A 19,180-nucleotide genomic window follows, 5' to 3' on the forward strand; every position below is an offset into this window, starting at 1 on the left:
CCACAGGCAAGGGATGGTCTGAGAATTCAAGCAGGTAAATGCCTGTGGTAAGTTGGCTTTTATAGAGTGTTAGGAGACCACAACAGCTGATGATCTGCTATTAAAAATACATATGATATTGACAGAATTAATAATTTAAGAGTCTACCCCCAAAAAAGAGGGTTAAGCATTTAATGACTGCTTGCTGAATAAGAATGAGAAAAATTAAAGCACACAAAAGTTCATGAAAAAGAAGTTTTGCATGAGCAACTGAAGGGGCCACAAAAAGCACAGAGACAATTTTAAAAATCTGTGGATCTGCTCATTCAATAATTTATATTTTGGGATTTTTTTAATTGCTCACATGACATGCAAGAGTCTTAATGCTTATCAATACCAATTTATTTCTCCTCCATTCTTGCTTACTGCACTGAAGCAGGGAAAACCACAGGGAATTCTGCCCTCCCCACCCCAAACAGAGCCATTTCCCCTGGTTCACCTGGCAGTCCTCGCAGCAGAGCCCATGTGCACACACTGCTCCCGGGTTCAAGGCACAGGTGGTTGCGTTGCAGCACGGGTTTGTACATTCCTGGATGGATTTGGAGGGTAAATTTAGAGCAGACAACGTGCAGTTACAATGAGCCGTAAATCAAGAGGCTGCCTATAAGCTCTGCCAAGAAAAGCTGGGCATGAAATCATGAATTATGCATGAAATTCGACAACCTGATCCAAACAGCCTTGTCTGCCCTCAGATTCAACAAGCCCAACAAGAGTAATAAAACCAGAGGAGCTGCTGAGGAGGGCTGGTTTATTCCAGCTATGGATCTAATCCCAAACATCACAAACAACCCAAGCGTGCTGACACCAACCCTGATAGAGCACTGGGGTGTTTTATTTCCACAGGAATCAGTGGAATGATTCCACTGCCTCCAGAGAGGATCCAGGAGCTGCTGCAGTTGCTGAGCATCACGACCACAGCTCTATTTCGTGATAGCTGCTGGCCAGGCTCCTGTTTGGATGGAGGCTGGGGCTGCCACAGAGGAAGACAACGACATGATTCCATGTAATCCCTTATCAGAGCACACCAGTAATAGAGCTGTGAGATATGGAATGGGCATGAATTGCAGCCTCACTCACTGATACATCCCAATTTCACACTTGTGGATTAGATGGTGCCGTGTGTGGGCTCCTGCAAACTTTATTGTCAGTAGAACGAGCTCGTAAGGAGCCTGAGAAAAGAATGGATTTGTTTTTCCAAGATAATGCCCACAAGCTGCAAGTTACACCAGCTGAGCTGGAATCTCATCTCTCTCACAGAAATAGAAGCAGATAAAATTGCTCTTCAGCTGTGTTAAGAAGTCTGTTTGACTTAGCAAGGGATCACTGGCAACAGAGGGAACACAGGAGGAGTGAGTGGGTTAGAGTGATGTTCACAGCCTCTTGTTACTTCCATGGCTTCTGAAAGCTTCCCAGCTGGAAGGCAGGGCTAGCACTGACTCACCAGCAAAAACCAGAAGGATTCTTAGCATTTCACTGTTATTTAGGTATCATCTTCCTGGATGCACAAAGCCAACTGTGCTCTGAAGCAGAGGAACCACTTCCTGCTCCTATTTCTGACCACCGGAAAGCAGCAGGCTACGGAAATACTCCTGTGCAGCTGCTGCATGCCAGGAGTAACACTGCCCTGCACAGAAGCACGTTTTACAAATTCACCTCAGAAATAATCTGAGATAAGCAGGGTGGAGTGTCAGTCCCATTAAGGTCATTTTGAAACAGTCAGCTGCAATACCCCATCCTCTGGCCCCACAGCAGCATTCCACAGGCAGGCTGGGATAAAGACACAGCTCTTGGAGTGGTGTTTCAGCAGCCTCTGAAATTTCCAATTGCTGCCTCACTTATTGCTCATTGTAGGGAATGAGCTTGGTAAATAGTTTTTGTGCCTGGGCTATCAAATTGTCAGGAATGATTTTAACATAAACAAGCAGAAAAAACAAGCAAGGCTCACCAGGCTTTGGGAGGATGGAGGCTGCCACCTGAAAGTACTGCTGTGCTGGGGTTTGTTGTTTGTTGTTGTTATTATTATTAGTTATTATTGATAACAACAGCAATGATGGGAGGAGGTTTCTCAGTGTGGCTCTCCTGGCTCTTCAGAGGAACCAGAGCAGCCCAACCCCAGAACAATTCCAGCACCACCTACGTGATGTCAGGCTCTGTCCTGTGGACAGGACACCTGGTTCTCCCCCTCTCTTTTCTGAAATACAGGACAGACCCCACTGGGTCAGCCCAGAACTCCTCTGTCCTTGTGTCCCCCTGAGAGCAGCCAGCAGAAGATGTTTAAGGACAACGACACCTTCCCAGTCTCCTGCCCTTCCCTGGCTTTCCCTTTGCTCCACGAGCATTTTTAGCACCTGTAAGAGTCAGAGTAAAGGAACTCACAGATACCCAGCACAGTCAGGGGAGCAGTTCCTTCTGCTTGTTTGGAACCTGCCAATTTCTAACTTCATCTGCTCATTTCTCATGGGGGTTGATCTCTCCTCTCTCCCCCTTTCCATTCCCCTCAAATTTTATCAGCTTATGTGCATTTCCCTTCATTTTCTTCTTTTCCAGCCAGAGCCCTTTGGAAACTTTGAACCACCTTATTGCTTTTCTCTCAATCTTTTTTCACTCTGCTTTATCCTCCCTGGGATCAGGGAGGGGTAGGGAAAACCTGCACAAGCAGTTTCAGGCGCAGCAGATTTATAGAGGTCTGCTGGTGCTTTGTTTTGTTTTCCTATTTCTCTCCTAGTACTTTCTAACAGCCTATTTACCTTTTAGACCACTCCTGAGCACTGGGCTGACATTTTCATGAGACTATTTATTGTAATATGAAGTCTTGTTCCTCCATGGTCAGAGTCAGCTCAGAGTCCATCATGTTCTTTTTGTTTTTGGAATGTTCATCACTCCTCAGTGAGTCCCATTTCTCATCTTAATGCCTGTTCCAGCTGCCTCAGAAGGTTTCTCTGCAGTCCTTCACAGCCAGTTTTCATCTCTAGCAGCCTAACTAATATCATCAGCAAATTAAAGACTATTCTTCTTCCCAGGCTGCTTATGAAAATGCTGAGTTGTGTAGTCCCAGGACACATCTCATGGATACAGCACAGCAGATCTCCTGCCACTGCATGAAATGGGTGATTTACACCTGGTTCTATTTCTATCTTTTAACCCAATTTTTGCCCATGTAGTTTTCTCTCCTTTACAGCTGCTCAATCTCCCAGAGAAGCTTTGGTGAAAGGCTTGGTCCAAAGCCTCTCTGAACCCCTCACAGGCTGCAGTGACAGTCCTGTTCCTCTCCATCCACTTGTTGAGCCCTTCAGAGCACTTTGATGGATTTTTAAGACAAGATTTTGTAAGACAAGAGTTCCTGGCACAAAAGCCGCGTTGACTCGTCCCTGGCATGTCACAGCTGTTTGGGCACTCACTCCTAATTACATTTGGAAGTAATTTGTCTGACTTCAGAGTTAGCAATTTGTAGTTTTCTGTTCTTGCTTGCAGCTGGTTATAAAAGACACATTTTCATCTTTCAAGGACCAAGGACTTTTACTTCTCTTCATTCTTTTATCTTTCTATCAATAATTTACATTAACCCTCCTTCCACAGACACTGCAGCACGTCAGGCATTTTTGGTCATATAGACTAATTGTTAGGATCATAAAATCATAGAATAGTTTGGGTTTGAAGAGACCAAAAATCATCCAGTTCCACCCCAGCCATGGCAGGGACACCTTCCCCTGTCCCAGGTGCTCCCAGCCCCAGTGTCCAGCCTGGCCTTGGGCACTGCCAGGGATCCAGGGGCAGCCACAGCTGCTCTGGGCACCCTGTGCCACTCCCCACCCTCACAGAAGAATTTAATCCTAATACCACTCATTCTTGGGATCCTGCAACACCACGGACAGAACTCAGCTGGTACAAATGACTGGGCAGTGAATCAGTAACTGATCACACAGGTTTTCTGGAACCACTCAGGTTAGAGCAGTAAATCCCAAATAAATTTAATTGCACCCAGGCTGCATTTTTTCCATTCTAACTAAAAAGGCAAAAAGACAGAAAGAAGAGGCAAATCAAGGCAGTGCTTGCTGACATTAAGTGGTTTTGACTTGAAAAGGTATCACTAACGTTTAGAAATGAAAACAAGAAAGATAACAGGGTTAGGAAGACGTTTGCAAGCTGCTTGCACTCTATTGACTTTAAACAAGGAGATAAGGCTGCTTCCTCCAACCCTGTCACCCTCAAGAGTGAGTGAACTGTCAGGAAATCCTCACAGCTTGGACAAGCTCAATACACTCCATAGGCAATATCTCACTGCTTTAACTGCCCCCATCTCCTTTTCTGTAGGTCCCTATTTATCACAGGAAACAAATCCCTGATCTGCTGCTGCCTTTAATTCAGATAATCAGAGAGAAGTTCAATAAAGCCAATGAGGACGGGATGTAACAGGGATAAGGATGCCAGCTCGGATATTATTTGACCCCCAGGTTTTGCCTATCTCCTGCTGATCTGAGGAGTCCTCTGGCACATTCACTAAACTAAATGGAACAATCTTTGCAGCAGCAATCTGTTTGGGAGGCAGTGAAGACTCTTTCTGTTGGGAAGTAATTGGCTGGAGGGAAAGAAAAATCCTGCAGTGAAGGAGGGAAAGGTCTTGTACCTAAAAACTGAAGCTGCAATGAAAAATACCTGGCCAATATTAATATTTCTATTTATATAGTGTTATACATATGGGTAGTGAGGCCCTGGCACAGGGTGTCCAGAGCAGCTGTGGCTGCCCCTGGATCCCTGGCAGTGCCCAAGGCCAGGCTGGATAGGGCTTGGAGCAACCTGGGATAGTGAATAAGTGAAATGGCAGGGGGAAAATGAGATTATCTTTATGGTCCCCAACCCAATGCACTCTATGACTGCACAGTTTCTATGGTTATATTGACATAAATATAAATATATGAGTGGCTTCTCATTGACAGAAACAAACCTTCGACTAATGCACGTTTGCTTGAGAAATTCGAGCCAAGTTCTCCAACTTCTTCTGAATTTAGCTGATTAGCTAATGCTGAAAGGAACTTCTAGGAACATGAGGTCACGGCCAGTCTGCTGGACAAGCCAGAGTTTGCTCTCTAAGGATGAACTGAGCACATTCTTCACCCAAGCCCTGCTTAAACTTCACCATCTCGAATACACTCGAGACTCCCTGCCCTTCTGAGACTCTGAGGTTTAAGCTGACGGGACAGAAGCAGAGAAGGCAGAGCTCTGTTTTACACCAAAGCAACCCTGCACTGCCAAAACCCTGCAGGCAGAACATGAGCAGCAACTCCCAGCTGGTGACTTACCTCAGGCTCCCCGCAGTCACATTCCTCTCCGTCCTCCACATAGCCATTCCCACACTTCTGGCCACCAAAGGACTCCTTGACCTCAGGCAGGTTAAAGAGACACATTCCCACTCCTTTCTCCAGGCTGTTTTCCAGGTCTTTTCTACTGCAGCTACTGAAGACCATGGGGAATGGATAGCTGGAGAAAACCCACATGGAGACAAAAGGAAGGTTGTTATATGATGAAAACCTCTCTCTCCTGTCACACAGGTGACATTTTAGCACCTCTGTGCCTTAACCAGAAGATTGTGTTCACTTTTTATCACACAGAATTGAGGTGCAGCAATTCATGGTGAAATTGAGCTCAACCCATTAATAATAATAATTTCTGACTATGAGTAAGGGAATCTTCACTTTTTCACTTCAATTTGTAGCTGCTGTTAAGGACTGGAAGTGTTCACATTTGAAATTCCTTCTCTTTTGCTTATGGAGTTATAATGCAAATGATGATTATGAGCCTAAAGAAATGCTGGCTTTGCAAGTAGTATCCTGCATTTGCAGGACTGCAAAAGATCCTAATCCTTCTTGGAAAATTCAGCCTCAAATGGCAAATTCATTCATCTTGCTCTGCAGAATGGCAAACTTCCTGCTCTTTTCAGGAAAAAAAAAAAATAAAAAAGAATAAAATAAAAAACCCACTGTTACTTGATAAGAGCCCGCTTCTGCAATTCATCAAAGCTGAGCTTGGGAACTGCATGATTAAAGCAAAGACAGTTCTTATTTTAAATCAGCAGGACTGTAAGGACACTGTGCTGAAAATACTCCTGTTTGGAATTCCCAGTGCTGAGTGCAGCCTGGGCCCTGCTGTGCAGACACGTAGCAGCTCCCACTCCTTTTGCACAACCCCCAGGCAGTGAGAGCACAACAGTCCCGTGCAGTACAAACACCAGCAGGTAATTGGTGCTTTTCTCTGGCAGAACTCAACTCCCTTTCTGCTGATGAGTGTTTGCAGTTTGCCTCACGGATGAGGGACCAAGTGACACCAGGGCCTGGCTGATGGCACGGTGTCCTTGGTGCCTTAAGGAGCTGGAGCAGAGGCTAGAGGGAGTTCAGAGGAATAAAGTGCAGATTTATTGAAGTGCCTTCAAAGGCCACTCCCTGGCAGTGCCCAGATGGCTCCAAGATGGAAGCAAAAGAGCTTGGGCACGAGATCTCACATTTTTATAAGTTTTAGTCCATTTGCATATAGGAGTTAACTGTCCAATTAACATCTTCCAATGATGAACTTTCATCCTCCTTGTTTGCTTGCCCACCCTCCTCTTTTCATGTTGTTCATCCTTTGGGCCTGAAATTTGAAGAGATTGTCCGTGAGTCTCCGGCTAGAAAAGGATTCTTTTGTCTCCGCCATGCTGTGAAAAGATCCCAGTAACACTTCATATAAAGCTAAAGCTGCACAAAAAAACAAAACAGAAAAACTCAAACCCCAAGGTGTCATCCTAAGGTGTTCTGTGCTGAGATGTCATGGAACCAGACTCATGGAACAATTTGGGCTGGAAAAGGACTTGGAAACCATTTCATCCTATCTCCAGGGGCACTTTCCACTACCCCAGGGCTCCAAGCCCTGTCAGCCTGGCCTTGGACATTTCCTGTGGCTGCTCCATCCCCAGCTTCTTTGGGAAACCCATGCCAGGGCCTCCCCACCTCGACAGGGAAGAATTTCCCCAAATATCTCACGTCCACGTTGAGTTACATTGAACCTGTGTCACAAACATGGTGTAAAACAGCTTCTCCCCTCAGACTGATACAGAAACTCAACATTTCAGCAGCTCAGGAGCCAACCTGGCAATTCCACTTTACTCACTGAGTGCTTTGTGTCACCCACGTGCTATTAGGATTGTTATCTTTGCAGACAAGCAAGATAACAGATAGAAATTCTGCACTGCTGAACTTCAGACTTCCATTAATCTCCTGGTGTTTCTGATATCCTCAGATGAAAAGCTTGTTTTGGGAATGATGATGCCCGTAGGCCTTAGAAAGGGATAATTTCTATTAAAAAGAAAGAAATGTTTGGCAACTACAAATGCAATAGAGCTTCCTATGCTGACATAAGGAAGTTAATTAGGATCTTCTAGAAGGTTATGGATACATTACAGAACAGAATATATTTTGTGCCTAGTTAAAATTACCTCTTTTACAGTTTCTTTTGCAATAAAACAGCCAGCTCATTGGAAAAGAACATAAACATGAGTCTGAAGAAGAAAATAATTTTCCAATATCACTGTAGGGCTTGTCAAGTTAAACTAAACAGTTTTGAGTTTCAATGACATATGACTTCAGAAAGCTAATAGGCATCTCCATGTAATAAGCTGATTGCTGGAAAATATCAATGTTTCAAAAAAATGACAGAGTCTAAGATAAATAAAGAAATTTCAGAATAGCAGGAGGTAGAGCCAGGCTGTTAGCTGGGCCCCAAGGGAGGGCAGGGAAGGTACTTGGAGTAATGGAACAGAAAATAAAGGCTCTTGGAAAACTACTGACCATTTTATATTGAGCAATTGGAGATGTTCTTAACAGGACACCACAAACTTCTGTCCTACCCTCAGTGTGACTGGGAAGAAACCTCACAAAATTCTGTGTACGTGACTGTGAACAAGTAGATGGGTGCACATTCCTGCCAACCAGCAGGAAAAACCAAAGAAACCCAGATATATCTGACTGATAAATCCTGATGAGGGCTTGATCAGACAGGGCCTTCACATCAAAGTGTGAACAAATGAACACTGCATCATCCAGGCACGATCCTGCTCTTCAGTGGCACAGGTTGGCTTTGATATCCACTGGGGTGAGACAAGGAGACACACACCTCTCAGGGAATGAATCCATTCCGGAGCACAATTAATGCAGATCTCCTTGTGACACCTCTCAGCCACACACAGAGCATGAGGACAGCTCACCAGTCAAAACTGTCACTGTTTTAGGGCTGTTCCTTGGCATGCCTGGATCCCCAGGATCATTGGCATGGATGTGAGGTGTCTGTCCATCAGCAGGAGGGCAGACTCTTCTCTCTGTGCCGGAGGTGAAACTGTGCAATTGCTGATGAATGAGCTTTATGTTTCCCCCCAAAGGAACTTCAAGCTGTTTCCTATTTTGAACCCAGAGATCCATTCATCTTCTGTCTTTTCCTGCTCCTGACACTGGTTTCCTCAGCTGACATCAGTGCAGCACATGGCACATGAGGACATTTCCTGAAACGCTTCTTCTTTACCAAGTAATCCCCAAATAAAGCAATAAAAACCCAGAAATAAACCCAGCTGGTGGAAACAGAGAAACTTCAGGGTAACCACACCATGCAAGAGAAGATCCCACATCAATTGGTGCCAATTGGTATTTCATTGGAAACCTGATTGATCTTTAATGTGATATTCTGATACACAACCAGTCTTCTTTTCTTGACCAATAAAATTCCATGTAACAGCCACAGCACTTGATTGTTGTGATTTTAGGCTGTATTTTGTCTGTCTCTGCAATTTTAAAGCTGTTTCATCAGAAGAATGAAATGCCTGGCAGATGGGATGGGAAGTCACAGATACCAGATGTCAGCGGTGCTCAAACCAATGTTTGAGTGGATCTGGAGCTTGTGAAAAATGCTAAAGGCATGGGGATGTGAAAGGAATTAATCCTCTGAACAAATGCAGGAGCTTCCTCCTACTACCCTTTAAAGAGGCTTCTGATCTCCCCTGGAAGGAGCTGCCTCAGGGTGGGAGAAGGAGATGGGGTCTCCACAGTGGAGTCAGCCCTTGACCTGTCTCCAAGATTTCTGTGATATCTAAACAGGGACGTTTGTGCTTCCTGTGGTAGCTCAGACATTTACTCTGTTGGAAAACCAGCTCATGAATGCCATGAGAGAACATTCCAGAGGTGAAAAATTCATCAGCAGCCTTTATACTCCATTCATCTCCGCTCCAGACATTTTCTGTTACAGATCCTTATTTCTTTTTACAGTTGGAAAGAGAAAGGACACTTCAGTCCAGCCTCACTCTTATTCCAAAATGCTGTGTCCCATGCATTTTTTACACTGTCTGAATCTGTAGATTTAATACACAATGGATCATTTTGTCAAACCCTTCTGGCTGTGGGTACAACTCTACAGAACTCGAATTGTTCCCAGCACTACCATCAGTCTCCTCAGTGGCTTTACAGCAAGGAAAACAACTTCAGTCTTTCTGCCCTTCTCAAATCCACAGCATTCCTTGGTGTCTCCTTGGTGCTTAAAAGATGTGTTTAAACCCCAGCAACAAATATCCCAGTTTCCAACAAAAATAGCTCTGCCTGCTCCTGCAAGTAAGAACTTCACAGTTGTCAGAGGATCCTTGGTAATCGATTCCTTGGGAAACAGAGCCTGGGCTTGTCCCATTCATTTATATTTCAAGCACTCCAGCCCTCCAAATGCCAGGTTCCTTTAGGCAGCTCGGCATTTAGCCTGTATTAGATGGCTCCTTCCATTAACTAAGTGAAGTGGCATCAGCACTCTGTCAAGTCCCATTTAGGAAGAGAGGATTCTTTGTACCAGCACCTTGTTGCCCAGCACAGGCTTCTTTTCTTTTCTTTTTTTTCCCCCCCCACAAAAAATATAAAAGCTCATCCCCGTCATCTCCATTCCAGAGGAATTCCCCTTCCCCAGGGGCTCAATGACAGGAGAGTTCAAGCACAGGGACTGAGCTACTGCCCCAGAAAATTACAGGCTGAGGAGAGGAGACAGGCAGAGCACTGAGGAGAGAGGCAGTGGCTGCTGATCCGTGCAGGTCACAGCAGATCCGTGATCACTGCTCAGGCTGCTGGGATGTTCCCATTCCTGCCCTTTCAACTGCTGAGGCTGCTGGGATGTTCCCATTCCTGCTCTCCTCACTGCTCAGGCTGCTGGGATGCTGGGATGTTCCCATTCCTGCCCTCCCCACTGCTCAGGCTGCTGGGATGTTCCCATTCCTGCCCTTTTCAATGCTCAGGCTGCTGGGATGTTCCCATTCCTGCCCTCCCCACTGCTCAGGCTGCTGGGATGTTCCCATTCCTGCCCTCCCCACTGCTCCATCTGGAATATGCCTGGAGGGGCAGTGCCCTGAGCTGCAGGAGACCCAAACCCCTCCAGCTGCATTGCAGCAGCACCTCAGGAAAGGTGGAACTCCTTTGGTTCCTCCAAATCCTGTCTGTCCACACCTCAGAACCTCGGGTCCAGCCCCCCTGAGCTCCTCCACCATCAAACACCACAGATTTGTGTTTCCCAGCCACTCAAGGGTAACACAATGATTCTGGGAATTCTCTGTCCATTGCACAGCAGGATAAACTACAGGCTCAGCATATCTTGAAATCATTTTGATTATTATGATTATCACTATCCAATCTCACTTTCTATTTTGTATTCAAGAGCTGCAGGATTTTTCTAAAGGAACTGCGTTGTTCTGTCCCAAATGTTGGTGCACACACACTGACAGGCATTATATGTATATACACATCTATTTATAGGGTTCATTTCTTCCAGTTCACATCACAACCTGATTATTCAGCATTATGGCAATGTTTATACAGAGCCTTTTACCAAAAGACCCTGAAGTGTTTTACAATTATTCACTCAATTAAAATGCACAAGAGCCCCAAAGAGCTCTGTTAAGTACCACCAGACCTCCCTCCCTGAGGTAATATGATAATTTGAGATTATATTAATTTCAAAAGGGACATTTTTTTCTTCTTTGAGTATGCTCACAGAAACAACTGTTGGCTAGCTAATTTCCAAAGGTGCAGAAAACTGCGACTGAACTTTGCCCAGAATTCCTGAGAACCCCAACCTGAGGGGCCATATCTGGAAATAGCTCTGGCACCAGCTGTGCTTTTTAGGAGCATGAAGGTGCTTGAAGACAAGAGAGGTGCTGAGTCAGAAGTTTCCCTGGTCCAACACCTGAATTTCCAACATTTTCCATGACAACACCTTGTCTGAACTGACCACCACAGTGACTTTGTGTCTGGGGCCCTGTGAGATTCAAAAATATGAACATTTACTGTCCTTAACCTCCAAAATTCCTGACTTTTGGCTCAAAATTGGAGGGGATGAGCAATGCAGACCCTTTAACTGGAGTATGGAGATGGGAGTTTCAGCTCCCCCTTATTCAGACTCTAGAGAATGCCTGACACAGAAATATGTAAATTTTCTGTTGCATATCCCAGTTTTACATAAGAACATAAAAAGGAGGAGGGGGGATTAAATTAAAGAAGAGGGATAGGGTGGTTTTTGGTAATGCAGGTGTAACTCATTTTTCCATGGAAAAATGGCAGCACTAGAGGGAGAAACCCAAGAATAAACCTCTAGAAGGCAGAAACTCAAGCAGCATGAATGTTTCTAGACCCAGGGAGGTGTTGATTTCAAGGAACTGTGACAATTTTCCAGCCTCTTCTAACTCCTGATCTAATTGACGTAATACTTTTGCACTCAAAAGCACCTCCCTTGGTTTTAACCTTCTAGACATTATTACTGCTCTCCAGCTTTTAAAAACAACTTTTTATGGGCTCCTAAGAGAGATGAGCCTACCAGAATAAAAGTGAATTTGCTATGAGGTGACATTTTTTGACACTCCAGCTCTTCTGTACAGCAAGTATGTTAATGAATTAGTAAGCATAAAGAACTTCACAGAATTAGGTGTCAAGCAGGAGATAAAATCCAGTTTTCTTTGATATTGAAATAGGTGTTCAAATACTACAGATCCCTTCATGTATCAAGTTCTGTCACTACACGTTATTTCCTACACCTCACGTTTTAGCAGCAATTGTTTCAAATTAGACAAGTGCCATAATGTGGAAGGACTTTTTAATCTATTAATTAGACAAGTTCCATAATATGGGAGGGCTTTTTAATCCATTATTTAAACAATGTCTTAATTTCTAAGTACTTCTGAGGGAGAAAGGCACAAATGCAGTTTTTTACCCCACCACCACAATAAAGGGGGAGTTAAAGGTATCTGTAGATTGTTTCACACCTAAAGCTTTTGCAAACAGCAAATTGGGAAAATTAGGAGGATGGGGGAAGCTGGAGGAGCCTTTGGGCTCTTGGAAGCAGCACATGGCAGAGCTTTGCCCAAGACATCAGTCCCAGAGCTGATAGGGCACATCTTTTTCAGGTGATCTGGAAGGATTTAGCTAAAAATGTAGAGTGGTTTTATCTACAGGGGAAGTATTTAAAGGGGAAGTTTGCTTCAAAAGGTAGAGGATGTCTGACAAGCCATACTTACTTTTCTAGCCTATTTTTCACTCCCTTGCTCCTCTTTCAGAGTTTTAATCCCTAGAGCATCGATAAAGTAGAGCACAGAACTGGGCCATGCAGTCAGAGATGGCATCAAAGCTCTTCTGTCTGAGTTCATGGTCAGTGACTTCAAAACAAGCCCAGATTTCTCCTGCAGCTTTTGTCATGTTCACTACGAGGTGGCTGCTAAGCCTTCCAATAAATAACTGGGAATATATCACACTGGTGGTTCATTTAATTGCTGTCTGCTTGGATGCCTTGTTGTGCTACACTGGAATTTCCAGGCTTATTGGAAGGAAAGCCTTTCCAAGGAAATGTTTAAACTTTTCACGCAAACGCCTTAAGTTTGTTTTAATTTTCCCCTGGGGATAGTGCAGATTCCCAAAATGAATTCCAGCCATCTCTCTTCAGGTGCTCAGATTGGATTGACAGCCCCAGCTCAGGCTTGACCTCTCCCATTACACGGAAGGTGAAATCTCAACTACCTGGAATATTCAAAAAGGCAGATTTACAATGCTGGATGTGGGACTTCAGGGCAGAAAGCAACGACAGAACAAATGCCTGGATGGTTCCCAAAAATCCATCCTGCAAGGGAACAACACTTAATGGCTTTATACAGTATAGACTGTTGTGGCAGTCACAAAACTGCCAAATAAAACATTATTAGCAGTTACTTTCCCTTTGACAAATAGATGGTCAGAGAAGTTTTTTCTTGGAGGAGAGGCCTGTTGTGACTTTCCTTTGTGTTCTGGGGGTGAAGCAATACTAAACCAATTTATCACCCCTGACAGGATCCTGACTCTGTGCTGGAGTTATCTGCATTGCAAAAGCTCCATGGGAATTGAACTCAGACAACTGTTCTTCCTGTTGGAAACCAGACAGCCAAGGCAAGGAGCTGTAATCAGTTTGAATTTGCCTCTGGCTCATCTTTTGCTCTGTTTCCTTTTAGACCACTACCTCATTAATAAAAATTTGCTGGATTGCTGAGAGTTCAGGTTTCACAATCTGCTGCTTAGAATTTGAGGCTAATCCAATGCTGACTACAGGAAAAGTCAAAAAGCAAGGCAGAGCAGAGGGAGGGATGAAAAGGCCAGGTCAGGTCTGGTCCCAGGCTAAGGAAAAGCAGGATGCAGACACCCTGGGCCTGCCAGCAGCTCCCAGCAGTGAAGGAAAATCTGGATAAGGAGAACAAGCAGAGTGCCCCGAGTTTAAATTTTGTCACACAAAACACAGCATCCTCAGCATGTGACGAGCAAATAAAGACAAATGGTCCAAACCAGTGCTGAAGATCAGCTTCCTGCTGATTTCTGATTAGGGAAAAGGTGCTTTGGTTAGTTCCCAACATGATTTTACAATCTGCTTTTGTTCCAGGCAGTTACATTCTAATTTTCTCCCTTGAAAAACCTTGGAATTGATTTTTTTTTCAATGGGCCAGGAGCAGACAGGGATGAAAAAAAAAAATCTGACTTTGGGAATCAGATTGATGGAAAGACCAGTCATAAAGAGGGTACTCAGGCCCAGGAGATGGATTTGGGTGAGGATGAGCCTGGATATCAGGTGAGCAGATCAAATGACAACAAGTTAGGGGAAATGGACCCCAAAGAGGGCTAAAGCCAACCAGGAGAAATCCAGGCTAGGGAGAAGGGATTTAATAGAAAATCCTGAGTTGGAAGGGACCCACAAGAACCGTCCTGGAACAGGCAAACCCCAAGGATCAGCCCTCTGGATGGAGCACGTGGAGAAGCTGTTTCCTGGCAAGAGCAGGAGCAGAGTGAAGTGCATGGAAATGCCACCTGGTGAGATGGGGGTGCTGGAGAAAAGAATCTGAGCCTGCAAAAAGCTGGGAATAATAAATACCTGGGGGACAGGCTCATATTGATTTCAGTTAGCATCTGTACTACCTGGGCTCTTAATAAATCAGGGCTCCAAGACAGGAGGATCATGGCTCAATTTCTTCTTCTTTGGGAAGATCCAAAGGAAAGATAAGTGAGGAAAAACAGTGCCAGAAATTAGTCTGAATTTCCCCAGCATTCTCATTGTTATGAGAAAAAAGCTCTTTATCCCATATCACCTAAAACACCTCAGATGAGTGGAAATGGAATTCTTTTAAAAAATCCTAAATAGAAAATAACAAGGAATCATTTTTTCTACCTTCCCCATTCTTTTTCACAGAGCTGGAACAAAGGAAAATTAGCATCCACATTGTATTTATTTCATTATTTCAAGCCATGAGGACAGGATGGATCCAGCCATGATCTAAGACTTAGGGATCCTTAATGAGCAAATTAAAATTTCACTCACAGGAATGAAAGGCTTTTGATAAATCTAAAAAAAAACCCCATATGGATCCTGATGAAATCCTGGCCTTATTGAAGCCCATGGGAGTTTTCCTCCCAACTCTGGATTTCTCACCTGGTGGTGGCTGGCTGCCAGGGGTGGAGATGAACACAATTTCCATGCTGAAAGAAGCAGAGAGAAAGGCTCTCCAGGACAGCAAAGTTATTTCACCTCTTCCTTTTCAGCCTTTACTCTAAAATAAGTGGTTTCTTATTTTAGAGTAATAAGAATTTAAACAATTGACATTGAAATTGTCCTAGAAATTAAAACATTTAATTTCTAAGTGTCTTAATTTAAGAAATTAAGACATTTCTTTCTTAAATTTCTGGGGCTGCAGCATCCATTGGCAAAGGCTGAAATGGAGCCTCCTTGCATTGCTGCCACCAGAACCCCCCAGCAAAACGTGCCCAGCACTCTGTGACAGGCTTTGACATTAGGGAAGATCAAGAATGACTTTTTAGGAAGGAACTGTAAGGGTAAAAGGGTAAAATTTTCAACGTTTTGCACATCTATGGCAGGCACAAAGGGCTCTGTGATCCCTGTGACAGCTCTGGCAAATGCAGCTGTGGGCACCAGTTAATTACAGGGATTCAGCCTTCCAAGTCCACATCAGTTCCTTCAAGTGCTCCTGGGCACACAACACATGTTCAAAAAGGAGCTTTCATTTGCCCTTTAAGGTATGTTTCCATTTTTAAGCCAGGAATTTGGAATTCATTAACACCAATTAAAACTGGACACTGGGTGCTTAATTCTCCGTGCACTGCCCTGCAGATTTATCCCTGCAGGTTGAAAAGTTTGGGGTTTTTTTTTTTTTTTTTTTTTTTTTTTTTTGGATGAAACAGAAAGCCTAGATAAAGGGAAATGTCCTGATATGATTTGTTCTCGTGGGTCATGGCAATAGCAGCACTGCAGGAGAAAAATGTCCCTCTCAGAGCTGTATTTCCTATGGATATTACAGCAACAAGACAAAAGGCAGCTGAGCTCCCTCATCCCAGCATCCAGGCCAGGAAAAGTGGATACATCTCGTGGCAGAAACCCCTGCATGTCCTTAAGTATCTGCTATAAATAATCACACCAGGAGTAAAATGTGTTTTCGTTTGAGAAGTCACCTCTCTCCTTGTCAGCTTCACTTACAGCAAAGTCACGCTGTCAATCTGGGAGTTCTCCTTGAGAGTACACCAGCAAAGCCAATTATTTTCCCTTCTAACAGCACATCTACTGAAATGGGAAAGACTAAACTAAATAAAAAGCAATTATCCTTTTTCTTTTTCTTGCCCCATGGTTCTGTGTGCTAATTGTTAACAGTGACCCACTGCTGCAAAGGACTGGGAAAAAATTAAATGGATTTCAATCAACGCTACTAATTCTTCAACACAGATCTTATTTATCACAAAAATTAAATGTATCTGCCAGGCATGGAAATTATTAACAAAAAAAAGAAGGCCAAATGCACTGCAGACGTGGGGCTATTTGGAGTGAAGGGAAAGACTGACATAAATCTATTCTGCAATCTCGTGGCTGTTTCCTACTAAAGGAAGGACCAGAATGCAATGTGCTAAATTACTGGGGCAGAGGGATGTGTTGCTTAAGGTTTTTTTCCAAAAAAAAAAAAAAAAGCAGTTGCACTGCTGGCACAACAGACCTAGCTCTGTCACAAGTAAATGTTGCTTAAGGTTTTTTCCAAAAAAAAAAAAGCAGTTGCACTGCTGGCACAACAGACCTAGCTCTGTCACAAGTAATTTATTACATCAGTATATCAACTTTATTAAAAAAAGACAACAAAGAAGTCTGTCTTTGTGCCGAGCTCAGCTCAGACTGGTTTGGGAACATAAACAGCTTCAGAGTTTAATTAGAAACTGTTTACATCTGAAAGATAATTTCATTTTCCTCAAATTGTAACAGAGGTAATTCCAGATAGTTCTGCTGACTCTAGAGTTTAATGGCTCTGAGCTGCCAGACAGAAAAATGCAAAGTGAGGTCGGAACAGCTGAAAACCGACTGAGAGGGGTCAGGGAATTCTGTGCTAGCTACTAATGGTTTGATTATCTAACATTTAACAGCTCTGCAGCTACAAGATGCTGCAAGACGTCTCCAAGAAAAAAAAAGAACCACTCAGTAGACTGAAGTGTCCTTTCCCACACTCTATTTCTGATTTCTTTCCCATTTCACCCTGACCTTTTGTCTTTTTTCAAGCTTTATTTATTTATTTGTTTTTTTGGTTTTTTTGTTTTTTTTTTTTTAATCTGGAGAAGTGCTGGAAAAAGTGTTTTTCCCTTCAAGTTGATGCTGTTTTCATGGCATACCTGGCTGTGTGCTGGAAATCTCTGGAGGGTGTTTATTTTCACATCTGCAGACTCATGTTCATTCAGCCTTTGCATGACCAAAATGAGGGTGACCTTATGTTCTGCTTCCTTGAGATCATTTTTCAAAAAGGAGAAAAGTGATTGAAACTAGTACTTAATACAACAAATGGCACAAGTAATTAGTACTTTCCTGACTTGTCCTTAAGAGATTTTCACTATGTTTTATTTATTTAATTGCATGCTTATAAAGCAGTTAAATATTTTTTTTTTTCTCGTGGCAGTTCAAAAATCAAACAAAAGCAGATGACAAAATAAGAAGGCTCCTCAGAAAACCCTTGAAGACCCAAACCCACTGAGCCCAGCAGCTCTCCAGGAGCCCTCTAAGATGCAAATATTCATTTGCGCCGTGCAAAACCAGCATTGCTGCCACTGGCCTGCTTTTGATGTGCAGCCCTAAAGCTCATTAATGGTAATGAGGGATCCACAGGGAAGCACAGACCTCCAGCACCACACATCCTTGGAGCGCAGGAGTTTGAGGGAGTTCTGCTGCTGGACTCCTGCAATTACAGCTGCACCTGAATGCCAAAGCTTCTGCCAGCCCTGCCCTCACAGTGAGCAGAAGCTCCAGAGAAATCTTCAAAGTCAGCCCTTACACCAGGAAAATCAGCCAGACCTTCAAGTATGGAACAAGCAGGAAGAGAAAGCAAATAAAAGCTATTTTAGATGTCCCTGATAATATATTTACTACCACAGAGGCTGTCAATAGAGGGGAGCCAATAAAACCAGCTTTTCCTTGCCAGCAGAAATGGGTTTTTACTTATAAAAAAAGCACAAAATAAAGTGTGATACACCCCTCCACTGAAGCTAACACATGAAAGCAAAGCATCAAATGAACTCCTCCTCACTTGCAGCAGAGCTGCCTTTCAAGGATAACTTCTCCCAGATCCCACAGCATAAGAATTGACCTCTCAATAGCAAATGTTTCCTAAACTCATCCAGGGATACCTGGACCACTCCTACCACTCCTACAGCAGATCCATGGCCCAGCTCATCCCCAGGGAGGCAAACAGGAATGTTCACATTTGTGCATCCCCTGTGCGACTCTTGGTGTCACTTTGAGCTCCTCACAGACATCTGGTACTACGGCTCAGGAAAAAGCCACTCTGTTTCCACTTAAATATTTTATCTCACCTTAATTACTGCTGATGTACTCAGTGTTCAGTGCAGAATATCTAATTGCTCCTGGAGGGAATTAAAACCCAGTAAGCACTCAGGCTCTTTTTCAGTGGTACCTGGAAGAAGCCCACCTGATGGTCCTTCCCATGGTTAATTTTCCCCCATTTCTCCTCAGCACTGCTTAATTGGAGTAATTAGTTTAATTTGGGACTGTCACTCAGCTGAATCTTAACAGATCCCCTTTGCTCTCACTCTCATTCACAAATAGGCAGCTTCCCCTTGTCTCTCTGCTTTAATTCTAACATAAAGGTTTGAATTTTACTTAAAAATTTACTGGTAAGAGCAGGGGTTTTTTTGGGACTGGTTAGAAAAATGTCTTCTCCAAATTACAACAGTAATTGAACTCCTATTTTTCTACGTATGATTTCTACTCTCTGCTCTTTCTGGGTTCCTAATTGGTCTCCTCCCCCAGACCCTGCCTCCAAAAACTCAGTAATTAAAATTGAAATTGTGTACTGAAAGGTAATTACTCAAAATTAGCTGTTCTTTTTTTCCCGTGAGGCACCATTCCATAAAAATCCTCTAAAATGATAATCTATAGCTCAGAGGTTAAACCGATCTCATTTCTCCTTTTTTTCCCACTCATGGTCATCACTACACAGAACAGGAATTTCCACCAGCAGTGTCACAGCCCAAGCCCCACTTCCCAGTAACACTTACAGTCATATTTATCTGAGTAAATTCAATTTAAAATCTGAGAGAGAAAC

At 43.6% G+C, this 19,180-nt stretch overlaps 1 protein-coding gene across 1 annotated transcript in view; it reads right to left on the bottom strand.

The window, feature by feature from the left end:
- ADAM12 (ADAM metallopeptidase domain 12) overlaps positions 1 to 19,180 on the bottom strand; it is a 175,170-nt gene that overhangs the window by 23,225 nt on the left and 132,765 nt on the right. Inside the window, exons 12-13 of the mRNA XM_041415563.1 lie at positions 5,337 to 5,514; positions 479 to 568 (exon numbers count right to left, since the gene is read on the bottom strand). Coding sequence (XP_041271497.1) covers positions 479 to 568; positions 5,337 to 5,514 — 268 coding nt within the window. The remainder of the gene's footprint in view (positions 1 to 478; positions 569 to 5,336; positions 5,515 to 19,180) is intronic.

Source organism: Onychostruthus taczanowskii, unplaced genomic scaffold (assembly GCF_017590055.1).
Source record: "Onychostruthus taczanowskii isolate IOZ18803 unplaced genomic scaffold, ASM1759005v1 scaffold5, whole genome shotgun sequence".
Taxonomy (NCBI): Eukaryota; Metazoa; Chordata; class Aves; order Passeriformes; family Passeridae; genus Onychostruthus; species Onychostruthus taczanowskii.